The sequence below is a fragment of the Dendrobium catenatum genome, unplaced genomic scaffold (genome assembly GCF_001605985.2).
Source record: "Dendrobium catenatum unplaced genomic scaffold, ASM160598v2 original_scaffold_30712, whole genome shotgun sequence".
Classification (NCBI taxonomy): Eukaryota; Viridiplantae; Streptophyta; class Magnoliopsida; order Asparagales; family Orchidaceae; genus Dendrobium; species Dendrobium catenatum.
In genome coordinates this window covers 195,434-221,475 of record NW_021349170.1, presented here as the reverse complement: position 1 = coordinate 221,475, position 26,042 = coordinate 195,434, and the positions used below count along the sequence as shown (strand labels likewise).

The window sequence follows — 26,042 nt, the reverse complement described above, 5'->3', positions numbered from 1 at the left end:
GGTCCATAAACGAATGATCAAATTATCTTTTCTTGACCAATAGGATTTAAACATAAATAATTAAATTGTAATAATTCAAATATATGGGCCACATAATGGTTTATATAATTAAATATATATTCTTAAATAATTATTGCGACGTCTCGCATAATTAATATATTTAATTATTCTAACAAGAAGTTCATGAAAAAAACGTGGCAATTTAAGAAAGCATTTAAATCGCATAATTCCAAAAAATACTCTAGATTTCACAAAACCAGCATAGGATTTACTTGCTGACCTAGTAGAATATATTTGTCTAATAGGTCAAGATAACATCACAAGCTGTCAGCTGTAATGTCTTGCTTATAACATTGTGAATATTGTGGAATGAAGGTATACTTTTTTGTTATTTCTACACCTCTTGGAAAAGAGGATATGGAACCTGCTACTGACATTGGTTTTAATAGAAGATAAACTAACGCATAACTTAGAAAGCTGTTTAGAATTAGTAACATCGGCATCCTTATTTATAAGAGTGGGATAGGACTAGCTATAACTAGGTCTTTTAATCCACCTCTACCTAAAATCATTAGCATTATAAAAAATAATCAAAATTATGTTTTGGCTACTTTAAATCTCTTTGGTTCAAATATTTGTACGACAGATGAAGATGTGAGGTTAAAATTGCTAGTATCACTTTTAGAATAGATAGTTGTGTATAAGAGTAGGAGCTCTTATGTAGTTGTGTATAAGAGTAGGAGCTCTTATCCCCACATCGTATACCATTCATTCACATGTTAAGAGCAGTTCATCTTTTTTACTTACATTGGCCTATTTAATACCTGAAATCTATCTTAAACTCAAAAAATAAAAAACTTTGTGAAATGCATTAGAATTATATATATCTATATATATAATTGCATGGCTGTGATTAGAATCCTTAATTGCTTTGCTTATATGATTACTATAGGCTATGTTTCCTTCTTTCATCCTTTCCAGCTTTGCAGCCTTTCTATTCGGTTAATCGATAAAAGCATGGAATAATTCTGAAACGAGTATTTGCTAATGATAATAGTGATGATAAAATAACATTTCGCTTTTTTTTTTTATTTGCTTTTTATCCAGTTACAAAGATTACTGTTCTAAGTTTGTTCGATTTTTGCAGGCTATTATCGAGAGAATGGGTGAACTAGAAAAGCAAGAGTAGTAATGTTTGGGATCAATAGCTGCTTGTCTAAATTCTTTCTGTTAAGTTTGTCAAGTTTGATATCATAAGACAGCAATAGTAAATCATTTGCTCGACTATGAGATTGTTAAAATTAAACTTTTGTGCTTATATAAATATTCTGTTTTTTATAATGTAAAAGAACTTGAAACAATTAGGATTTGATCGATTCGCTCCTGCAAACCCAGTTTAGAAGTATTCTGTATTTGTCTGAAATAGGGCTCAATATATATGAATCACATTGTTCTCTCTTGCATTTATCTTTGTTAAGGATGCTTATTTATCTTGCCTTGATGTTGCTCCTTACAAGAACTTGGACTTTGCTATTGCATGTAGGGTTTCGGTTCACAATGGATTCATTTGACACAACCCATTGAGTCTCACTATTGAACATAATGACTTTATGTTTGATTGTCCTTTCTAGTGATGTTATTACTACTAATACTTTTATAAGAGGTTTTTTTTCTTTATTTCTATGGATGCTTCATAGGGTGATGGTCTAGCATGCTTATGAAGCTAATTTTAAGATTTCATCACTTTGTTTGAAAATATTTTTTTGCTGCTTTTTAAAGCAATTTTTTAATATAAAAATTATAATTTTTTATAAAAAAAGGCTTCATTTGAGTCAACTTTTTAACTGTTTCTTAAAGCAATTTTTAGCACAAAAAGCTTAATTTTTGTATTAAAAAGATGCTCTAAGAAGCAATAAAAAAAATCATTTCAAATAAAACTTAAAAAACAGAAAAAATAGTCTCAAACAAAATCTTAATTCTAAAAGTTTTCATTCCCATGCCTCACAAATTTTTCAAAAGAAAATCTTTGAAAATAATTATCTTCTAAATGTTGCCTTCACATCTTTACATTGATTAATTCATGCTTAAAAGAAGCACAAGCCAAAGAAACAATATATGAATAACTATAAGAACAAAATAACTTTAACAGCCTCAACTGCTTCACAGTCAAATAACTAGAAGAACAAATTTCCAAAAAAGAAAAAACTAGAAAAACAATCATTAAAGCTGCCATAACAACAAGCATATAATGAGCCAATATCTGTGGTGAAATAACTTAACTAAATCCTATTGATATGAACAGCCATTAAAATGTCTTTCTGAGTCTCCAACAGCTCGAAAAGGCAGATGTCCCCTATCTTCAAATGGTTTCCACGAACAAAATTCTTCCAGCCTGAAGTAAACCCTACTGAACGAGCCTGAACAAGGCAATGCACTTGCCAAAGCCTCTGCTCGTCAGGAACTCGAAGAAAAACTCTATTGCTAGTTCGAGGAAGATGCTTCATTGCAAAGGCAATGGGAATGGTCTACAGAGAGAATGAGAAGAACAATTATTTATCAAATTGATAGAATGTTTATAAGAATCTTACCATGGTTCATGGATAATAACCTCCAAGAACATAATTTTAAGGCTTATTTAACAGCAATTTCCTATTAAATTAGTTGTAGAATTATTGATGAAAAAATTGAATTTTTCAAAAAAAATGTAGGTAATATAGTTTTTTTTTTCTTAAAAGAAAAGAAGGATAATAACTTTCTTATATCTATTGCACCCTAACAAATCTAGTTATGAAAAGCTATTCACCACAAAAAAATTTTGAAAAATATGGAAAAATCAGCAAAATAGAATTGTGACAGCAACCTGTAAAGCTGTAAAAAAAGCTGTTATTTTAAGACATCTAAAGTACATCAATATATTTGAAGGCACATAATTCATTAACCTTGTCATGTATTGGCATATCAACAATAACTATTGGCAGGATATCCACAATATCGTGTGATGATAGAAGGAGAATCTATGTATTTGATAGCAAACACTTGATGATCTCAAGTGAAAACCTATCAATTTTGGAAAAACAACGAGAAATATCTACAAAACTCCGAGGAAAAATTTAAAAAACAACAATTTTTTGTAATAATCAGAAATAACGGAAGGAAAATACCAAGATACAGTTGATCCTCAATTCAAGAGGAGGATCTATCTATCCCAATCCTTAGACACTACTAGAGCCCAAGAACGCCAAGCATCAAGATAAAATCAGCCACAAACATCAAAATCCCCTAACCCTAATTTTCTCATCCTACTTAAAGCATACAATTACAGCCCTAGCCACCCCTCTCCTTCCTAATGGGATTCCCTAGTGGGCCCCACAATTCCTAGGGTGCAAAGACCTGCTTGGTCTGCCTCATGTAAACCTGAGCAAGCCCTTTGCCTAAGGCCGACTGGATCGGTCCAGCATGGACCGGTCTAACAATACCCTCATTCCAAAGAATCACATTGTCCTCAATATGAAAGAAGGGGAATTGATGCTTACCCTCTCATAGAGCTCCCATGTGGCATCATCGTCCGGCAGGCTATTCCATTTGATCAGAACTTCCTTAGTTCTCTCGTCTCCCCGACGCACCACCATCAACTCTAATGATTCTAATACCACCTCCAAGTCCTCTATCAATGTCACTAGTAATTCAGAACTCACTGCATGATCCCTAATTGCCCTCCTCAGTTGAGATACATGGAACAAATGATATATAGTCGATGTCGATGGTAATTTCAATTGATATGCCACCGCTCCAATCCTCTCTAATACCTCATATGGCCCAAAGTACATTGGGGCAAGCTTTTCATTCCTCATGTTGGCGACTATCTTCTGCTTGTAAGGCCCAACTTTAAGAACACCCTCTCCCCTACCTCAAATTGGATGTCTTTTCTATGTCCATCTACATGTTTCTTCATAATCCACTGAGCCCTCAACAGATGCCTCTTCACTTCTTCCAATACCCTGAAATAAGCATACTTGCTCAGTCTATCTACTACCACTAAAATCACTGTGAACCCCTCTAATCAAAGTAATACATCTACAAAATTCATGAATACCTCCTCCCACACCCGACCTAGTAGAGATAAGGGCTGCGGAAATTCTCCTAGAGATATGGCCATGTACATGTTTCTCTGATAGATCTCACATCTGGCTACCAACTCCTCCACATCCTTGTACATCCACTTCCAATATAACTCTGAGGTGAGTCTCCTGTATGTCTTTTGCACCCCTGAATGACCCCCCCATGGAACTCCTGGAGTAGGTGTGGAATATAGACTAATGCCGTAGGCATCAGAAATCTCCCCTGATATATAAGCCTCTCCCCTTCTAAAGAATAGCCCTGATGGCTACTCACATCCTTCAATAAATTTGCCCTAATCCTCCCTAACTCCTCATCCCGTGCACTCTCCTCCTTAGGGGTCCCCCAATCCAGCATCAGTGGTATAGACACTACTATCGTTTGTAACTCCTCCATACATCTGGACAAGGTATCCGCTGCCTTGTTCTCTATCCTCAGTCTATAATGAATTTCAAAGTCATATCCCAATAACTTTGACAGACATCTTTGGTGCTGCTCTGTCACCATCCTCTGCTCCAACAAATACTTCTAGCTCCAATAATCTGTCATAACAATGAAATGCCAACCCAACAAGTAGGGGTCGCCAATTTCGGATGGCCAACACAATGGCCATCAATTCCCTCTTATAGACTGACTTCAGCCTGGCTCTAGCTGTCAACATTTAGCTGAAGTAGGCGATGGCTCTGCATGAGTGTTGCTCCCAATTCATACCCGGAGGCATCTGTCTCCATTATGAAGACCCGAGTGAAATCTAGTATGGCCAAGATTGTCACAGTGGTCATGGCCTTCAATCTCTCAAAAGCTGTCGTGGCCACCTCCCCCCACAAGAAACCATCCTTCTTCAACTATTTTGTCAATGGCCATGCGATGGTGTTATAGCCCTTCACGAACCTTTTATAGTAACCAGTCAACCCTTGAAATCCCCTCAGCTCCTCAAGATTCTTGGGCAGTGGTCATCTCAACATAGCCTCAATTTTGGCCTGATCCGTGGCTACACCCTCTTGAGAGACTAAATGTCGCAAGTACTTCATATTGGCCTAGGAAAAATAATGTTTCTTCAGATTGGCCCCAATTGATGCTCTTGTAATACCTCTAAAACATTCCTCAAGTGCTCCCAATGGTCCCCATCTGACCTGCTATAAATCAGAATATTATCAAAAAATACCAACACAAATCGCTTGAGATAGGGTCAGAAAACCTTGTTCATAAGGGATTGGAAAATGGATGGGGCATTAGTGAGGCCAAAAGGCATCAAAAAGAACTCATAATGCCCCTTATGAGTTTTGAAAGCAGTCTTCGGCACATCCTCCCTTTTCATTCTAATTTGATGGTACCCTGACTTTAGATCTATCTTGGTAAAGATAACTGCCCCAGTTAGCTCATCCAATAACTCATCTATCACTGGGATAGGAAACTTGTCTGGCACAATTTCTTTATTCACAGTCCTGTAGTCCATGCAGAAACTCCAACTTTCATTCTTTTTCTTAACTAGTAACACGGTTAGAAACACACTGGGCCTGATAATTTATGCTTCTCTCTCTGATCAACTTATTAATTTCATCCTTCTAAAATTGAGGTTAGCGGTAGATCTTGACACCGCTCAAGGTGATAGCGTGCTCCTGCTCCCTTGGATGTGGCTGAAAAACCTCACTGAACTGTTGAATCAATTGTTGTACTTAAAGAGAGATGTCCTCACCCTCCTCCAATATGATCATGTACAACCTCTATAGCTCCACCAGATAATCTTCCCCCACCTTCTGTATGCTCCTTACCATGATTTTAAGTGATATAATGGATTTGGAGAGCCCTGCATCTCCCCTGATCACTACCCTTCTCCCTTCCACCACTAGCTCCATAGTCAATGCTCTCCAATTGACCTTGGTGTTCCCCAAGGTCTGCACCCACTTCATCCCCAGGATGACATCAATACTCCTTAACTCAAATGGGAGAAAATCCTCCCTCACTTGGACCTCCTGTATGATCAACACTACTCCCCGATAAATCCCCTGGCCCGTCTCCACCTTCCATGTACCCATCATCACTTCATAACACCATGTATCCACCAATGTCACCCCCAATTGGTCCACGACCTGATTGGAGATGAAATTGTGGGTAGCCCTATTGTCAATCAACATCACCACCTCCTTGTCTGCTATTTCCCCCTTCACCTTCATGGAGACCTCTGTCACGTCAAGATGCATCTTCTCCTCCTCTCCCCTTGTCTCACTCTCACTTCCAATCTCAGTTTCCTCATCATCACAAACAGTAAAAGCCTGAAGAGTTTGGTCCTGGCACCTGTGCTTTGGAGTATACTTCTCATCACATCTGAAGCATAATCCCTTCGCCCTCTTCTCCTATGTCTCCCTCTCAGTCAGTCTTTTAAAGTCTCACGAATGCTGTCTGATGCAGGCCCCTTGGGTGCTAAAAGAGTGGTAGTCTTCTTGTAAAAGCCACTTGAACTACTACCTCTAGCTCCCCTCTCCTGGTACTACTGATCCTCCACCAGTTGTGCCAACCTTATAGCCTCTCCCAAGTCACGGGGCCTTATGGCCCTCAGTATTACCAGGATATCTGATTTGAGTCCCTTCATGAAATTTTCCTCCATAATAGTCTCCGTAAGTCGACCCAATCAACTCGTCATGTACTCAAATCTCTCACGGTAATCTGTCACTAAGCCTTCCTGCACAAGTATAAAGAACCGCTCATAGAATTCTCTTCCCCTGTCAATTCGAAAACATTCCAATAAGCATTCCTCGAACTCCATCGAACTCCGTATGGGCCTCCTCATGTCTCTCCACTTGTATCAAGCAAACGCCTTTCCTTCCAAACATAAGTCAGCTGTTGTTAATTTCTCTTTCTTCATCAACCCATTCATGGAGAAATATCTCTCTACCTTGTAAATCCACCCATATGCATACTCCTCTTCAAAAATCGACATCTTCAGCTTTCGGACATTTGGATCTCCAACATTTCCCCTAATTCCTCCATAATTTCCCCTTCCCCAAGTGTTTGGTCCTCACCAAGTGTTCCAATCCTCCCTTTCACGCTCATACCCATGCCCATCTTCACTTTCTTCCCTCCCTTCAAAATCAGCACCCCTCCTACCATAATCCCCCTCTTTTCTTTCTCAATCAGCACCCCTTGGTTCATGCCCCCAATAACCACGCCTCTCTCCATACATTCCACCTCTTTCCTCTATGATTTTCACCTCGTTTTCACTCCTACAAATTTCAGAATTCGTATTTCTCCCTGCTGGACCTCTTGCCTCTAATGTCGCTGTTTGATTTTGAATGTCCAGTATCTTCTTCACCATCTCATGAAGATCTAAAACTTTACCTTCCATGAAGGATGTTCTATCCTTCACCGTTGCTTTCATTTGGATCATCTTCCTATTAAGGCGTTCTTCCAACGCATCCATTTTTTTGGCTGCCATTGATACCCAGATTTTTGTTGGACTCAAAAATCTGGATCTCGACCCCAAAAGTAGCAAAACCGCCCCTCGGACAAAATTCAACTGTCGGAATTCACACAAACAGCCCAAAAATAGTTTTAAAAACTGCTCTGATACCAATTTGATAGAAAAACACTTGAGGATCTCTACTGCAAAACCTATCAATCTTGGAAGAACAACAGGAAATATACACAAAAATCTGAGGAAAAACTAGAAAAAACAATAATTTATTGCAATAATCAGAGATAACGGAATGAAAATACCAAGATACAATTGATTCTCAATTCGAGAGGAGGATCTATCTTTCCCAATCCCTAGACGCCACTAGAGCCCAAGAACGTCGAGCACCAAGACACAAAATCAGCCACAAACATCAAGATCCCCTAACCCTAATTTTCCCTTCCTACTCAAAACATACAATTAAACAACACAAGCCAAATCCCTCTACAAGCTTAGCCGCCCCCCCTCCTTCCTAATGGGATTCCCTAGTGGGCCTTACAATTGCCTTGGGTGGCAATTCCTAGGGTGCAGACCTACTTGGTCCGCCTCAAAGGGCCAGCTGGCCAGTCCAACATGGACCGGTCTAACAATATTCTTTGCCATTCTTCAGCGTATTTGACATTTAACCATAACATAGTACAAAATTAATCTCACATTGCACAACATGGACTAGTCTATGGTCAGTATTGGCAGTAGAAAAACAATAGTTCTTTCATGTAAATATCGTTCAGAACTTCAGAGTCATAAAGAAATATTTATTGATGACAAATGTTCTTAAGAAATTTGAAAAGAATCAGTTTTTGAACTTACCATATAAAATCTTTTGACAATGCTGCAAGGCACCATGATTGATACAAACGAAGGCTTGTCTGTTTGAATTGATTTAGCAAAGCTAAGCAATTTTTTCTTTTCTGCGTCACTAACTCTTGCCTTTCTTGAAACGAAGTACATGTTTGCACTACAAAGCTCATCCAAAGAGACTTCATTGGCGGGGTTTTCTATGGCTTTTATGATACATCTTTCATCTTCTGAATAATCAAAACATGAAGTTAATAAAGTAAATTCAAAAGTTTATTTTAATTTCAAATTGGTTGGAAAAATAGAAAAGTGAATAACTAAAAGGCTGTTAGATTTGCTACATTATTTGTGTAAAGTAAACTAGAAGCATATATTTTGAAGATTATGCTATTTGGTAGGCGGCATTTTGAATGCAATGAAATTTATTGATGAATTTAACATTCACCATCTAGCTAATTTTTTTGTTGTATTCCAAAATCAACTGATTTGACTTATTTTCAAATACATTATAAATACTCTGTAACTCACTACCATAAGTCATCACCGTCGTAACAACTAGTTACTGCCATCAAACACTGTCCACCACCACTGTTAGTCACTCCGCTTCAACCTCCATTGTCGGCCGCAATCCACCAGTTCAAACCGCCATAGCCAGCCACCATCACCAATCTTTGCACTTAATTCATTTTACATCAAATCAAACATAAAAAAATAATCTCTTGTACTTATTCTGCACACAAACAAAGTATAAAACATTTTAAATACACTACATTTCTTTTACTTTACATTCTTTTTTCACAGCAAATCAAATAACCCCAATAATATGATGGTACATACTAAAATACTAGGCTCAATCTAGATGCTGAAAAGAGGGAAAAATAAAAAAAAACACAAAAAAAATTATGGTAATTAATTATTCTCACATTCCCATTAATTTCATTTGTTAAACTTTCATAGAAAAATGCAATAAGTTTGCTAAGAATCAAAGCATGAGAGGGAAAGACAGTACTAAAGAATCCAAATATCAAAGGAAGCAAACATTAGAAGCAATTAGCTGATGAGCACTCAAATGTAAAAGCAGCAAAAATCCTGCAGAATGCGAACTATGACAATCATTGATATAAAGTATTAGAAAGTGAAAAGATGCATATTTGTTGGAAAATAATGCCATTTCTATGTTATATCCTATGCCATATTTTTAAAGGAAAGCTACCTCTTGCAGCTTTCTTTTTTCTGGAAGCAATTAAGGGGTTCTTAGGCCTATAAATTCTTCTGGAATTCTTCCTCACCCTGACTTGATTCTTCTCCGCACTTCTATTTGCTCTCGAGTTCCTGTGTTGTGAAGTTATAGGCTGTTCTTGCTCGGTATGTCCATAAGAACTTACACTGGAATCATTTCTGGCCCTTTTGACAGAAGGTATTGCACATAAATTATCCATAGGATCCCCTTTCTTTAGACGATGAGAAGCAGGTTTCTCACAACCACTTTGTTCAAACATCAAGACAAGAAAGGAAGAGCAGCCATCATATTTGAACACCAATGTGTCGTTTTCTTGAATACCATAAGCTTCAACAAAATACTTCCAACCGCAATCAAGAACAACTCCGTCATTCGTCTTCTTTAATTCAACATGCCATATATCACCACTTGGGGCCTTCAGCTCAACAGTTTCAAGTAGCTCACCATTAAAGTTCTCAATAAACTTCTTTGGTATGACCTGTAAAAACGTAAGAGCATGATAAAGCACAAAGAAAATGTGGACACATCATCTATCTAATAATCAGTTCATATATTACTTTTTAAGTTTCTACAACACATCCATTTAACATTCTCATTTATTGCTCACTAACTGAATTGTAAATAAATTGAGAAAAGGACAAAAATAATCTCTTGACTCTTTCTAAAAAATTAAAATGATCCACAACTATATTAAAGGATCATTTTGATCTCTCCATTCCCTTGACTTTTTAAAAGACTATTTTGATTCTTTTTTAAGGAATTGAGAGACTAAAATAATCCTTTAATCTAATTGGAGATTATTTTAATCATTCATAAAGAGTTAATGAATCATTTTGATTCTTTTACCTAAATAAATTTATTGTAGCCTAACAATTAAATCCCTATATCATACAAATCTAACAACAATTTAAGAAAACCCACTTGTAAGTGCTTGAGATATACCTTTTTGAAGCATAATTTCTAAGTAACTTTTTTTATTTTAACAACCTTGCCAATCATTTCTTCTGTTGTTCTAAATTTTAATTGCTTTAAAAGCTGTCACATTTAAAAGAATTATGTTATTTGCAAATAGCATACATGAATGTGACTCACTTTGAATATGTTTCATAAAAATCTCCATAGCTTTTAAGCTAAAAATAAATATGATGTTGATCCATTATGTTTCCTAATACATTTTTTTAATCACTACATAACTACATCAAAGTGACTTTAGTGACCTTAACATCCTAAATGAAAATAAAAATTTTTGTTTTTATCGGCATATTAGTAAAACCAAAGCTAAAGAAACTTTAAAGAAAATGAAGTGTGAAGAAGCTGTTGGACCTGATGATATTCCAATAGAGGTGTCAAAATGCTTAGGAGATGAAGGAATTTCTAGGCTTACTAACTTTTTAATATTATTTTGAAGACTAAAAAGATGCCAAATGAGTAGAGAATAAGTGTGTTGATTCTTATTTTTAAAAATAAAAGTGATACAGAAGATTGTGCGAATTATAGAGGAATTATGGAGCATAGATTACGGTGTGATACTAATGTTTCTCAAAATCAAATTGGATTCATGCCGGGTAAGTCTACTATGGAAGCTATACATTTATTGAGGTTTAATGGAGAAGTATAGAGAAAATAAAGAGGATCTACATATGATATTCATTGATTTAGAGAAAACATATGATAAAGTTCAAAAGAGAAGTGCTATGGAGAGTTCTAGAAAAGAAAGGGGTTAATAATGCTTATATTTAAGTCATTAAGGATATTTATGCAAGAGTTGTTACTTGTGTTCAGACACAAGATGGTTTGATCAAATATTTTCCTATTTCAGTTGGATTACATCAAGGAACAACCTTAAGCCCACAAGAAATTTGCAAGAGGTTGTACCTTGCTGTATGCTTTTTGTTGATGATATTCTTCTTGTTGATAAGACAAGAGAGGGAGTTGAAGGTAAACTTGAATTATGGAGGTCAATCTTAGAGTGTAAAGGCTTTCATTTGAGTAGATCTAAAACTGAATATATAGAGTATAATTTTAGTAATAACAGTTCTTTAGCGCGAGGGGAAGGGGGGGGGGGGGGATGGATTATGACTCGAATGATCAAGTCATTAATAAGAGTACACGTTTTAGATGTCTAGGGTCTATTATCAGAGTGATGGTGAAATAGATGGGGATATTATTAGTAGAATTCAAATTAGATTATTGAAATAGAGGAATGCATCGGGCTTGTTGTGTGAAAAGTTCCCCTCAAACTTAAGGGAAAATTCTATAAGATGGTGGTAAGACTTGCAATGCTTTATGATCCATAATGTTGGCCATTAAAAGAGAAGCATAATAATAAGTTAAGTGTTGCAGAGATGAGAATGCTCAGGTGGATAAGTGGCTTTACTCTTAGAGATATGATACGAAATGAGCATATACATGAAGAAGTGGGAGTAGCTCCATTAGAGGATAAGATTAGAGAGAGTCGCCTTAGATGATTTTGTCACATAAAATGGCAGCCTCCCGATGACCTGGTTAGGAATGTAGATGTATTTATGTTAAGGCATATGTAGACCTAAAAAGACTTGGTTAGAAAATATTAGAAATAACCTTTTTTTATTAGATTTAAATGAGAATTTAACTTTTAACAAGGCACAATGGAGAAAAAGGATTCATGTAGCTGACCCTACATAGTGGGATAAAGACTTGATGTTGTTGTTGTACTACATAACTATGCCAAATATTTTTCATTATTGAAGCATACATTTCTTTAATTGCTTCTTTTGGCACATGTTTTTCTTCTTAATTAAAACTAAATCAATTCTCATAATACACAAAAATATTCCTTTCAAATCAATGGATGGAATTACATATCCATATGTTTATATTTAGAAATTCAATTAATTTCTATAGCATAAAATTAGGAAGCACCGACACTTCAAAACACATCTTGTGTTGTGCTCATGTCGGACACATGTCGAATACAGACATGGCTCAGACACACCCTAACACCTATCCGATACTTCAAAATTTATGTCCCGAGAATTGGTCTACGACATAAGCTAGACATGTTCTGGACATGACTAGGACATGCGGGATACAAGAGTTAATATGCAGAAGGAGAATTGTTGAGCTCAAAATAAAATCTAATTTGCGTATACATATATTAGCTTGTTTGTATATACGTAGCCCTAGCTTTATGGGTCTTCCATTATCTCCTCTTCATCAAAGCCACTTGCCATCTTCGTCTCCACTCTTCATCAAAGCTGCTCGCCATCTCGCCTCTCATCTTCATCGAAGCCGCCTCATGTCATCTTGGTCTCATTATCTTGCCTTACATCACCTCACTACAAGAAAGCGAGCTTTTTGCGGCGGATTTGCGAAGGACTTTGCAGCAGATTTTTTTTCTTCCAAAAATGGTGTCAGATTTGTGACAAAAAATTTTGATGATTTTTTTTACGGTAGAATATCATCCGCATATTTGCGACAGCAAATCTGACGCAATTGCCCTATCTAACTGGCTGAGTAAGCATCAGTTTCATTTGTTATGATTCTCAGCCTCGTTCGATTTTGACTCTCACCATTCTTCTCTTGCATCTGAATTCACACCTCCTTCGCGCTCACAGGAGCTTGGTCGTTGCGAAGGTATCCATCTATCTTCCTTATCGTGCTTCTTTGTCCAAATCAGTGAACCGACCGAACTCTCTCCCTGCAAATCCGTGAGTAGAACGAACTCCCTCCTTGCCACCCAACCCATATTGCCAAGGTATGCTTTTTGTTGATGATATTCTTCTTGTTGACAAGATTAGAAAGGGAGTTGAAGATAAATTTGAATTATAGATGTCAACCTTAGAGTCTAAAGGTTAGTATTGTAAGTTTGGGCAATCAAGTCATTAATAAGAGTACACATTTTACATATCTTGGGTCTATTGTTCATATTGATGGTGAAATAGATGTAGATACTATTAGCAGAATTCAAGTTGCATAATTAAAGTGGAGGAATGCATTGGGCTTGATGTATGATAGAAAAGTCCCCCTCAAACTTTTAGGGAAAATTCTATAAGACATGGTGAGACCTGCAATGCTTTTATGGTGCATAATGTTGGCCATTAAAAGAGAAGCATAATATTAAGTAGCTTTACTCTTAGAGACTGCAGCTGGACCTTCCACGCAGACTGCCGCAGCACCTCAGCCCAAGGGTGATACATATGTAATGATGTATGTTTTATATTACGTATATATTTGAGAAATAATATTTTCAAACTAAATATTTTATGTATGTTTTACCCGTCAAAGCAGCCCACGCATAAGATACGGGATATCATACAGAGCAGGTTTGATGCTCCATATGTTTCTTGAAAGAAAATCCCAAAGAAAATGCACGACATGTAGTTTAGGGAGTTTGAGGTTAGTATGTTGCAATATTGTTAACATTTGTCCATATTTTATTAAGTTAATAAATAATATTTTTTGTTCCAATTTATTATATACAGTGAGATTTCTATTGATTGCCTGAACATTGTACTCGTATCAAAATAAATTTTGAAAAACACGGACCAACTCGCCTACGAGACATGTTCACACGCATTAGAAGGACAGACAAGCGACCGCTTTGAATTGGAGAGGGTGTATGGACCGAGCTCAATAGTGCTTAAGGCCACCCAAATCATACAACGAAGAGGGAGCATAGCAGAAAAAATCAAGCTTCTGACATCGGGGCCCTGAGTAGCTCCCTTCATACTAAGGGCTCAATTCCACATACTGAGCACAGACGACGATTGATAAGAATTTTAACATATTTTAATAATTTCTTTGGCTATGCATGCTAATATAAGTATATTAAAGAAGGGGATGGTTAGTAGAGAACCAACTGCAATTGAGTTGCACAGTCACGCTTACAAGCGCTAGGAGGACCATCAATAGGTGGATGAGCGAGTGAGGAGAGCATATGTAGGTATATAAGGTTACAATACTTTGAGAAATATTGTAAGTGACGATTATACGATGATTAATCTTATGTTGTGTTTTGTAAGATAAGTATACACGGCTTCGAGAGAGCTAGACTGTAGCTGGAGAGGGATCCTCTAGGGGTTCCGCAGATATTTCTAACTACCACACTTGGTCGCAGACGATAGATGGAATGCAGAAGGGATGAGTTTATGGATTAGGCTCGCAGACCTATGCGTATGAGGGACAATCCTCTTCTGCCTCCAGCTACTCTACAAACAATCAGGAGAGTTTGTATAGCCAACATGTGACTAACTTGACGGCAAAGCTAGAAAATGTCTGAAAATCACAAGCGGGCATCAACATTCAGATATTAGATGAGATTTAGAGTTTGAGAGAACAGATTGGTGGAAATCACCCTGCTCCTGCATCGACCGAGCAGGAGAGTGAGGATACAAATTCCATTTAGATTGTCTGAGTAGGGCTTCATGATGCATTTTACTTTTTTTTATGTATAAGAACTATGTTTACGTTAACAGCATTGTAATAATTATAGAACTGTTGGAATGTAATTGTTTATTTGAGCAGATGGTTTGTGAGTGTACAAAAGTGTGTTTCTTATGCTTATTTTAATATTATTTGTTGAAATATTAGCATTATTAATTATCGCTTTTAAACAGCTTGGATTAATTGTTTATTTTTTTATTAATGTGATAGGTCTCCGGCGGATTTGCGGCGGAATTTTTTCCGCAAAACACAGAAATGATGACCATGTATCATATTTTGTGACGGAACAATCCATTGCAAATTATGGCGGATTTGTGGCAGAATTTCCAGCACAGTTTACAACGGCATTTCCGCCCAAATTGCGGCGGACTTTCTCAATTCCGTCATAAATCTACCGCAAAATATTCGCGACAAATTCGTTTCGTCACAAATACTTTTGCGGCATGACTTTTACCGTCGAAATTTCTTCCATCGCAAATCCGCCTCAAACCGAAATTTGCGACGGATTTAGCTTTTTTTGGGCGAATTTTTCCACAGCAAAAACATATTTCTTGTAGCGTGGTCTTACACTATCTCATGATCACCTTGCCTTGCTCGTCTTGCCATCTCGCCTGGCATCAGCTTGTTACATAATTAGTGGATGACAAATGCATTGAAACTACTTTTATCACCCATCTTCTAAATTACATTTATTTGTTTTGTTCTTTGTAATTTTAGCCATACGTACGGTATACTTCACTAATGCTAAAACACAAGGACCTAAATACACTTTGCAAAATGGGCTATTCTACACAAACCAGAAAGATCTGTTAAGCAAACCTAGAAAAATCTTTTTGTAGCAAAAAAAAAAGCTAATATGTAGTTATTTCTGATAATAAATCTAAGTCCTCACCATTAGGCTATTTTTTTATGATAGCATTACATATTTTCAAAATTTTAAATAGTTCTGAATTTATAATAGTCTTGAGTATACATAAATTTGCTATAGAGTAAGAAAAAATTATGATTCTTAAACTTGTCGTTTTCATCATGCACATTTGTTATGAACTTTTATTATAACTTTTGACGTGAATCTCACAGGTTTTCAACAATAGTGTTCAAACATCTTTTATTGTAACTTTTTCAGTTTCACTAAAAAATAAAAAAGTTATCTTAAACAAAAAATATCATTGAATTGGATGATTTTTAATCAGTCAATTAAAGTATAGAAATTACAAATTCATTTCTTTTGTTGTTTACTAGGATTATGTCTTTTGAGATGGGCACAAATGTGGTTAGTAATAATGATGTGAAACAAAATGCGATAGACAAGAATTGCTTGTTAGAAATTAATAACTTGTGAACTTGCATTGCTAATTTAAAACAAATGCGTTCCAAGATAGATCTGTTGACTGTGACGACTCCCCCACCGATAAACCCAAACGACACAACCGCTCTATTGCCGACATATACGCCCAAAACCGCCCACAATGGCGTAACTGCTCTCTCACGACATAAATCCCTCTCATTCAAACGGTGATAGAGGCAAAAACAAAAACGAAGGAAAGGGATTTCAAAAACTTACAAACAGAGACAAGAAATCTCCGATCTTGCTCTAGTTCGCCAGAACTCCTGCCGTCGTCGCCTCCACCTCCGAGCACCGGTGACTTCCAGCCTTCTGCACTCGCCGACCGACCCGAACCCAACCGACTCCTCTGCATAGCGAGGTTGACCCGTGCCCTAGCCAGCCTCCAATCTTACCGTCGTCGGCCAGCTCCTACTCCGACGACTCCGATCACACCAACCGACCGCCGTCGTCCCGACGCCGCCGGTTGAACCGAACTCCGACGCCGCTCCCGAGCTCGTCCGTCTCCGCTCCCTGTCTCCGATCAGGCAAAGCCCGTCTTCGCCCTTTCAGATAATTATATATATATATATATATATATATATATATATACTATATCCATATTATTCTTATAGAATATTATTTAATATTTAGATATTAAAATAATATTATTAAAAATAAAAAAATAAAGAGAGAATAGTGGAGAAATCATTTGAAACAGATGTCGAAGACCCGCCGTCGTACCTTAGGTCCGACCGGATTGTTGAAATTTGAAACCTGCCGCCTTGATTTTTTTTAATCCGGCAGATGGTTTTTAAAATTTGAAGACCCCGAGCCGTCGTATCTTAGATCCGGTCGGGATGGTTCCAAATTGAAGACCTCACGCAGTCGATCTTAGATCCTGTGAGATGTTTAAAATCGAAAAACCTAAGCCGTCGACCTTTAGGCCCGGTAGGAAGAAATTTCGGCAAATGCCGTCCCGATTTCTCCCTCGGTGGGGAGGTGACGCCGGGAGGCTGCCGAAATTTTCAATGAACAACAAATGACTTGGACTAAAATCTAAAATTTATTTGAACATAATTCAAATTTAAAAATCAATTTTAATTAAAGTTTGATCAAATATGTTTTACCTACACTCGAAATGAACTCAAATCTAATTTGATTTGAAATTGACTTGATATGTGAGACATTCAAATAGAAATTTTTAATGTTTTTGTACTCAAAGAAATGGTAAGATTATTTGAGTCCTTATTAAATCATAAATGATATTAATTACACAAACAATTCTAGAAAGATTTGAGCATTTTAACTTCATATCGATGATGATAATGGGCATTGACCTTTGTCCCAACTACAACTACATATTGATAAAAAAAAAATGCAGAAAAAACTGTCTTGTTCTACTGACAATTTTGACTTTATAGAAGAATTTTCCTAAAAGATTTGAGAACCTCTTATGCGATCGAGATGAAGAATTGAAGTGATATTTAAATGAAACTTGAAACTATGAGTTAAAGGGTATACTCATATTGCAAAGATAAAATGTAAGAGAAACTTTTTGAGGAAGGTTAAATACTACTGTCATGCCACCTCAATCTTTCTTAATGAAGTTGTGTTCGATTGATAAATTCTAGACTTGAAAATAATTAAGTCAAAGAACTAGTTCTCCAAAACTCACATTCACATCTAACTATATGGCATCTACATATAGAGATGGTCAAAAATATGTGAAATAACATGAGTCATTCTATTGTCCATTAGATCTACATGAAATTCTTCACTCAATTATTTCAGGGAAGTATATTCAAAGTTTATATCCAATGCCTATGAAATTATCTCTTTTAACTCAAATACACTAGACCACTCCTATGTTATTAAGATCTTAATAAATGTCTTTATTAGACTTCTTTTTAAGCACCATTATATGATAACTACCCATCATTTCATCAGAAGCACATAAAAAATGCATAAGAGAAGAAGCAATGAATTATAGTTGCTTATTTGATTTTATATGATAATAGAAGATTCGTAGCAAGCAATGCAGTTGATTTGTAAGCAAGAACACAATCTTCTAAATGTCTATTGCATAAAAAACCCCTTACAAGCTATAGTAGAGAATACGATAAGCTTGAATAAATTGAACAACACATCATTTACATATCACAACTCAAGCCTTAATTTTTAAAACGCCACCGGATCCGCAACATGTTGCAAGCGGACAGAAGGCGTTCGTAGGCCCATTAAGATAAATCTTGACATTCTAAATTAAAAATTACTCTTACTATAATGGATCATATTTAAATATATTAAAATTGCTCCCTTATGTTATAAATATGACCCTGTTAAACTAAATTATCCTCTGCATGTGCTCTAGAACAAATGTACACCTAAATATCGAATTGTGCAGTAAATCGCACAACGCCAATGCTCCGATCGTAACTCAATCGTCCGGATGCCGCGAGGTCGTTAATTAAGTATTCTGAAACAAGTCGCACGCTGAATGTGCAATATCCAATCGCTACAAAATACATGAGTCCCTAAAATCCACCGATATCGATGATGACGAGATCAAGCAGGGTCTCATCTCCAAAGTTCATATCTCCTTCAAAGTTACCGATTCAAAACTTGTTACATCTCCAAATCTCTTACGAAAAATAAAGCATGATTCTAAATGTCACCCGAATGATGGCCGTGTTGGATTTCAGGAGAAATCTTCAACTCGAACAATGAAGGGTTCAAATCTCAATAGTCAAACTTATAAAAGTCAAATTCTTGAAATAGAATCAATCCATCTAAAACAAAACTCAAACTAAAACATCATCCACCTCCCGCAACCGTTTGTCGGGGGATGATAAATTTGAAATTAACCTCACTCACAAAGAGGAATGATGTGGGTGTATTCACCTACGATTTCATCCTTCAAACAGTCTCTTGCCAAACAGGGACGTGGCACGTGCCCTCTGAGCGGGTGTTTCGCCTGCAAAATGGACACCATTTATATTTCACGATCACGCCCCAAAGCCCGTATGTTCCCTAAAGGCGTCAACCTTGAGCGATGAGATCATTAGGTATATTCTAATAGCATAAAGCCCTCTGTCAGCTAAGGTGGATTTCGATATATTCCCCTTAGACAAAATACCAACCCACGGTCTACCAGTATTCATTGACGAAGCACCCACGGCTGCCGACAAAGTGCTTCTTCAGGTTGGGTCGACTACCTCCTCTGACTAAGTAGAATAGGGATCATGACAGCCCGGGACGACGGAACCATGGGATCTTGATCGGGCTCGTCTTCATTCCCCCCACCACCAGTTTTAAGTTTATGGTGATAAGCTTTAAATTCTAAACTTCAGAATTCAAATCATAACATCAAACCCTAAAATTGTTGCTATTATACGATAGGTTTATAACCTATTTGACATCCTTAACGACTAGCCTTAATCGAAAGTTCTCTCTTGTTATCAGGAGGGGTAATTAACTATAGGGGCTTGCGCCTATAGGAAACCAGAACTCAGATCAAAAAGTCCTCACTAAATGAGGGCGAAATCTCTGGGTAGTGTCTTATCTAAAACCCAATCTGCCTTCTGAAAATTCCCCCGGGATCACACATCCCAAAACTGGAATTTTTCGGAGCCCACAAGATCGTAAGAAATTTCCATGGAAGAACTAAGCAACGTCAATCAATTACCTTAGAAGCGACATGAAACCAACAAAATTAATCCAATAGATAAGTAATAAAGCAAATGGCTCTTAACAAAAATCCAAGGCTTAAGATATAAATCCTTCACCTTGAAGTCCCTCACTTCACTCTTGGATTCACTCAGTTAGCGGAAGAGGATGGCGCACAAACTCAACGATGTCACTATCACACAAGTGACGCCGAGAAGACTAGTCGCCGGGGAAGAAGCCGGATTTGGGGAAGATGGTGGACGCCCATTGATGATCCAATCGTCGGCCGGAAGTTGTTCGTCGATGACGTCCACGAGGGTGGGAAGAATATGGTTCAAGTAATCCTCGACGGTGTGGTCGAAGCCCAACCCAACGTCAAAGAATGGCGAACGGACGACGTCGATATCTCCTTGAAAGGCATACACAAATCCGTGATCAAATTCCGGATCCGCCATTCATGTTCGTAATAAATGGAGAAGAGAAGAGGGAGGGGGAGGGGAGGTGGAAGTGGCGGTTTGGGAAGAGCGGGGTTGGCCGTGAGCTAGAGGGAGAGGGAGGGATTTTAGAAAACTGAAAATAATTTCAGCTTCAAGTGGTTTTGGAGGGAGATTAATTTGAAAATTCAAATTAATTCAATAATGGCTAGGGGTGTTGATGGAGGAGATAATTATGGGCTGATTTGGTGGAGCTTTTAATGTAATTTGGGAGAGAGAAGAGAAGAAGAGTGGCCGGCCATATGGGGAGGAGAGAGAGGGGTTTGGAGTTAAGCATGTGGGGACCACAAGGGGTTAATTAATTCTATTCAAATCTGAATTTAAATTTCAGAATTGATTGAATTTAAAATAACTCCCAAATTTGAATTAGAATGAGAGGGGAAATAGTTTGAATTTCAAATAGGTTGTAACTCCTTTAAATGTCTTTCCTAAACAGACAAAGCCTAGTTAGGAAAGCAAATTAAGAAATGAGAGTTTGAAATTTGAAAAGGAAGAGGGCCGGCAAGGAGGGTGGCCACGGGTGGGGCTTGGACCCGGCGACTGGCGGCAGGGAGCTGGGAGGGCTGCCGGTGGCTGAACCAGCCAAGGGAGGCCGGCGGTGGAGTGGGTGGGGTGGGAAATTTTGGGGAGGAGGGGAATTTTCGGCTAAGTAAGGGAAGAAGGGATTGGGTAGGGAAAAGAAAGTTATCAAACTACAAACCTTGAACACCACTTCCACAAGAACTCACAAAGAGATCCACGATACCCTCTCCTCAAGAACTCACAAAGAGATCTAGGAAAATTTTAGAACTCACAAAGAGATCAATAAGAAAAAATTTTCATTCATCAATAATCATTCCCTAATACAATGCATGAGGCCTCTTATAAATAGGCCAAAATGAAACAAAGACTAAAAGACATAAATGCCCTCGGGACTACAATATCAAATGACCATCCACAAGGGTAAAACAGTAAAACTGAAAAATAAAATAAACTACTACATAAAATAACTCAAAATATAAACTCCTGATCGTGGCCGTCGATCTCCGGTGTCTCCGAAGGTACACGTGTCGAAATCACTGATGATGTCCTCATCAAATAATCCCATAGAAGATGAAACAAAACTTTTATGAGTATTTATTACCAAATTAGAGAAAGTTGAATCAATTGGAGTGGAAGGAAATGTAGAATTGTAATGACACTTTTTGTCAAGGAGTAAGAGCTCACTTGCTCAAACAACCTAATGCAGACATTCGATCATGCCTTAAAATAACATCCACACAGATTTAGAAAGTGCAAAAGCTAAATGGTGAAATTGCGCAAAAAAAGAAGAATTCATCCTTTAAGGTCTCCAATTCTTATGAAGAAAGTGGCTTCAATTAATACTGTAACTCATAATCAAATGAACATTTATTTCAGGTTGAGGAAAGCGTCATGCTCTAATGATATTGAAAGAGCTTTTAATTTGCATATTAGAGAACATTTGCATGAGTTATTTAGCAAGAAACCCCTGAAATTTTAGCGCTTTTTATATGCAACTAATACCTTAGCCGTTAGATGAATTCTTTATGATTATAATCTCTTAAGAACAGCATTGCTTCAAAAAGAAAGAATAAATGTTAAAAGAATGTTTAAGCCCATCAATGAGAATTGGAATAAGAAGGGAGTTACTATTGTTTGTGGTGGTTGAGCAGATGCATAAAAAATATCTGATTAATTTTCATAGCAATTATAGAATATGGGCCTATGTTCATAATTGCAAAGGAGTATATAAGATAAGTTTTACATTGCAAATCAAATTAAAGAAGTGATTATGAGTGTGGGTCCAGAGAAAGTGGTCTAATTTATCACTAACAATGTACTAATTTGCAAAGATGCATAAATTTTGATTGAAATTCAATGCCCTATATTTTGGATTAGTTGTGTTGTTCATACTGTAAATCTTGCATTGAACAATACATGTGCTCCAAAGAATGTAGAAGATAATGAAATCAACTATGCAGAAAATACTCAAGGAGAGACCAAACTGTACATTGTGGGGGTACATAAACTATAATAGATGACACAGAAAATGCTTGAAGTTGGTAATCTCTCTCCTGATGAGCCATCTATGAAAACTACATTTTTTGTATTATGAAGGTGGTTTCATTGAATAGGGCATGAGAGCTAAATGACCATAGTAAGGACTGTGTTAACTCCAATTAATTTGAAGAGGGCTGACATTTTAATAAAAAAAACTAGTGACAATTGAAAGTGATTAATGAATATTCATATAATAAAGCATTTCTTTTGTTATTGACAGTTCTTGTCTTTTTTTTAATCATTATAATATTTATTTTCTTGTAGACCTAAAAAGACTTGGTTAAAAATATTATAAATGACCTTTCTTTATTAGATTTTATTGAGAATTTGACTCTTAACAAAACATAAAAGAGAAAAAGGATTCATGTAGCCAACCCCACAAAGTGGGATAAGGTTTGATGTTGTTGTTGTATAAGATTTATTTCCTAAAGTGTATTTAACAATTAAAAAAAATTGATAATACTTCATTTTGTGATTCCTGCAATAAAGAATAGTACAAATTATAGATTGCATACTGTACTATTATAGATTGCATACTAATAATTTATAAAATATAATGTGTTCTAGGCATGTCGTATCCTACTCTTTTTAAGTATGCCATGTTATTGTGTCCATATTTATGCTTCATAGGCATAAAAAATGTCCTGATAATAGAACTCACATAAAACCAAGCCAACCAACCAACAACAACAACAAGCCTCCCACTATGTGGGGTTGACTACATGAATCCTTTTAACATTGCCTCTGCCAGATCTCAAGTCCTAAATAAGAAAAGTAGAGGGTTGTATTAGGCAATTGACAGCTAATGTAAAACTTATCGAACAATCATGACATTAATCCTTTAATACAAGCCAACCAATATCGACAAAATTTGTCAGCTCATGTGTTATTTCCTTCGGACATAATTTTATTGTATAACTCATACTATACATTTTGCATTTGCGACACACCATTTTCTTTAAAACTAAAACCAAGATACAATTGTAACAAGTTGAAGCCTTAGTATTTAAGGTTTCATTTACAATATTTATTAGACAAACAAATCCAATGCTTTTCATAACTTCTCAAATATCAATAGATGTTCCAAAAACCTTAGATTTATATTCCATCTTCTTCTAAGCTAAGCTAACTTCAATCTTTTGACTCAATAGGATATTTCTAGGTTATAGTTATATCGCTTCAAAAAATATTTCTTCCTGAATAATGTCATTTAATAAATTCTCAATATTGTATTTTCATTTTTTTTAATGTTTGGATTTTAACTTATTTATATCAAATTTACTCTGATTAAATCTAACTTGATCAAAATAATTAGATTCTTGTATTAACTATTTTCTACATCACTACCTCACTTAGCTTAAAACCTAACAAGACACATGAATCTTCAAGGGAAATAGCTTTCTCTTTGCTTACCATCTTCCTTGTGAAACTATAACCTCTTTATAATTACTATATGCCTTAATAATATTTATTCTTTGTGATTTTACTTTAAGTTCCTCTCTTATAGATTTTATCTATTGGACGTAGTTATATTTTAAATTGCAGTTTCACTTGGTCGATCTATACCAATTTGCATAAAACATAGGTACTTTTCTCTTAGAAACCTTACAATCATTCCACTCCACTTAAGTCCTTCTTCATGTGTTTATCAACAATGCCTCCAAATATCGGTTTCCATTGAATAATAATGTAGAATTGCAAAATGACAACGAATATAACTAAAATCCTTCATTCGGGTGATTGTAGGTAAACAAATAATTTTAAGCTTTTTAAGTTTTAAACAGGCTAATAAACCTCAACCAAGGTCTGAAATTTCCACAAGTACTATGCACAAATGGACATCGAAATATGCCTCTTCAGTGTAAGAAAGTATGTTAAATATTAGCATTCAGGGAGATTAAAAGTACCATGCATTTTGAGAAATCTCCAGTCATGAACTTGGAGAAATGCATCCTCCTTACATCAACATGTCCCCAGTAGAAATGTTCTTCAAACTTTCTACACTGCTCCTTCCACTTTTCACAATACCTACATTCCATACCCATTCTGAAACCCTGTGTTTTAAGGAAAAAGTTCAATAACCAAAACCCACAAAACAAGAACACAGTGGAGTTTAGAGCTCAGAATCATCAAAAAACTTAATTTGACAAAAATGTGTAATCTTTAACAGAAAAAAAAAGGATACTATCGCTAAAAAGATCAAAATAGAAGTAAAAAACGTGAGAAATGGAATGGATCAACTGAACACACATCTAATAAATTACGGGATAATGCAGAAACATTTAAGCTTAAGAAAAGATTGAAGTTCTAAAAAATATACGTATATATAGATAACAAAGCACTGTGATAACTAGTTCCTTAAAAATAAATAAATAAAGACTTACTTTTCCATATTACCAATTGCATCGTAGGATCTGAATCTTTACAAAATGTTGTAGCAAAAAATGATAAAAAAAGGGCAAAAGTTTGGACTTTCGACCTCTTCGATCCGATATTTTGTGGAGGGGTAATTCTACTGGGATACCGAAGAAGGAAATAATTTTAACCTAATCTAAAGAACACAGCCAGGCGATCAGTTCCTTCAGAACAAATAAAGCTGCCATTTTTTTCGTTGGAAATGGCTTCTTTGCTTCACATGTCTTTGAAAAAGAATCATTTCTTGTAAAATAATCGACGAAAAGCGCAAGTTAGATGTGCGCTAGATGAGAAGAAGAAAAAAAAACGCTGAGCTAATCGCTTGAAGTTGCGCTTTCAATCGAAGTTGAGATTACAAGTAAAAGGATTTACCTTCTTCTGCCTCCTATCTATCGCTCTCGCTCGCTCTCCTCTCTCTGCTCTCTCTCTGTTTCTCTTGAGAAAATAAAAATAAAATAAGACAAATCATGTTTACTTTTTTTGGCTTCCCAGGGAAGATGTAAAATGGTAATGAGTTCACATAATTGAAAAATATTCTCATTTTTTTTAGAAATATATTGAGAAGTTTATTTTGAACTAAAAATATTTATGATATAATAATATAAACTATAACTCTCAAGTCAATGGAGACAAACATTCGAACAATAAAGATCTAGAAGGTATTTTTTCTTTTCACCTTTTTTCATTGAAATCTTAGAGCTAATGTGATGAGTCATAAATAAAAAGTTATAGTAATAATCTCTATATTCCAATTACATTTGAATGCATTTATGGGTCATGGTATGGAGAGATAACATGTGGAGTCCAAACGAGAGACCCGTCCAAATTCTGCGAGAGTACACAATAAATACAACAAATACACAGTTTTATTTTCAATGTGTATTTATTGTGTATCCTCATAGAATCCGGACGGTTCTCCTGTCTGGACTCCACATGTAATAACTTCTCGATAATATGAAGGAAATTTATGTTTTAAAAAAATGAGGAATGACTATACATTATGTTTTTTAAAATTTGTTTGCATATTAAATCTAAACCCTAAGATGTCTT

General features: G+C 36.1%; 2 protein-coding genes across 4 annotated transcripts in view; one reads left to right on the top strand and one right to left on the bottom strand.

The window, feature by feature from the left end:
- Positions 1-1,463, top strand: part of LOC110105355 (AP-2 complex subunit sigma) — a 15,900-nt gene extending 14,437 nt beyond the window's left edge. Inside the window, exon 6 of the mRNA XM_020834822.2 lies at positions 1,148-1,463. Coding sequence (XP_020690481.1) covers positions 1,148-1,189 — 42 coding nt within the window. The 3' untranslated portion in view covers positions 1,190-1,463. The remainder of the gene's footprint in view (positions 1-1,147) is intronic.
- A 653-nt stretch (positions 1,464-2,116) lies between these two features.
- Positions 2,117-25,496, bottom strand: LOC110105358 (B3 domain-containing protein Os12g0592300). 3 transcript variants are annotated; one of them, XM_020834827.2, is made up of 6 exons: positions 25,365-25,412; positions 24,962-25,235; positions 24,485-24,631; positions 9,579-10,083; positions 8,378-8,595; positions 2,117-2,525 (listed from the first exon to the last, which is right to left on the bottom strand). In XM_020834827.2, the coding sequence occupies exons 3-6, from the start codon at positions 24,620-24,622 to the stop codon at positions 2,280-2,282; spliced, it is 1,107 nt and encodes a 368-aa protein (XP_020690486.1). In that variant the 5' UTR covers positions 24,623-24,631; positions 24,962-25,235; positions 25,365-25,412; the 3' UTR covers positions 2,117-2,279. The 3 variants fall into 3 exon arrangements, with proteins under 3 accessions (XP_020690486.1, XP_020690485.1, XP_020690487.1); XM_020834826.2 differs by lacking the exon at positions 24,962-25,235 and having other exon boundaries at positions 25,365-25,496; XM_020834828.2 differs by lacking the exon at positions 24,962-25,235 and having other exon boundaries at positions 8,378-8,592; positions 25,365-25,496.
- Positions 25,497-26,042: the final 546 nt, after the last annotated feature.

Coding starts and splice junctions, on each gene's coding strand:
- LOC110105358 (XM_020834826.2), bottom strand. CDS start 24,622: ATGGGTATGGAATGTAGGTATTGTGAAAAGTGGAAGGAGCAGTGTAGA. Junction 10,084..24,484: donor GAGATTTCTCAAAATGCATG/GTACTTTTAATC, acceptor ACGTTTTTACAG/GTCATACCAAAGAAGTTTAT. Junction 8,596..9,578: donor AAAAAAGAAAGCTGCAAGAG/GTAGCTTTCCTT, acceptor TTGATTATTCAG/AAGATGAAAGATGTATCATA.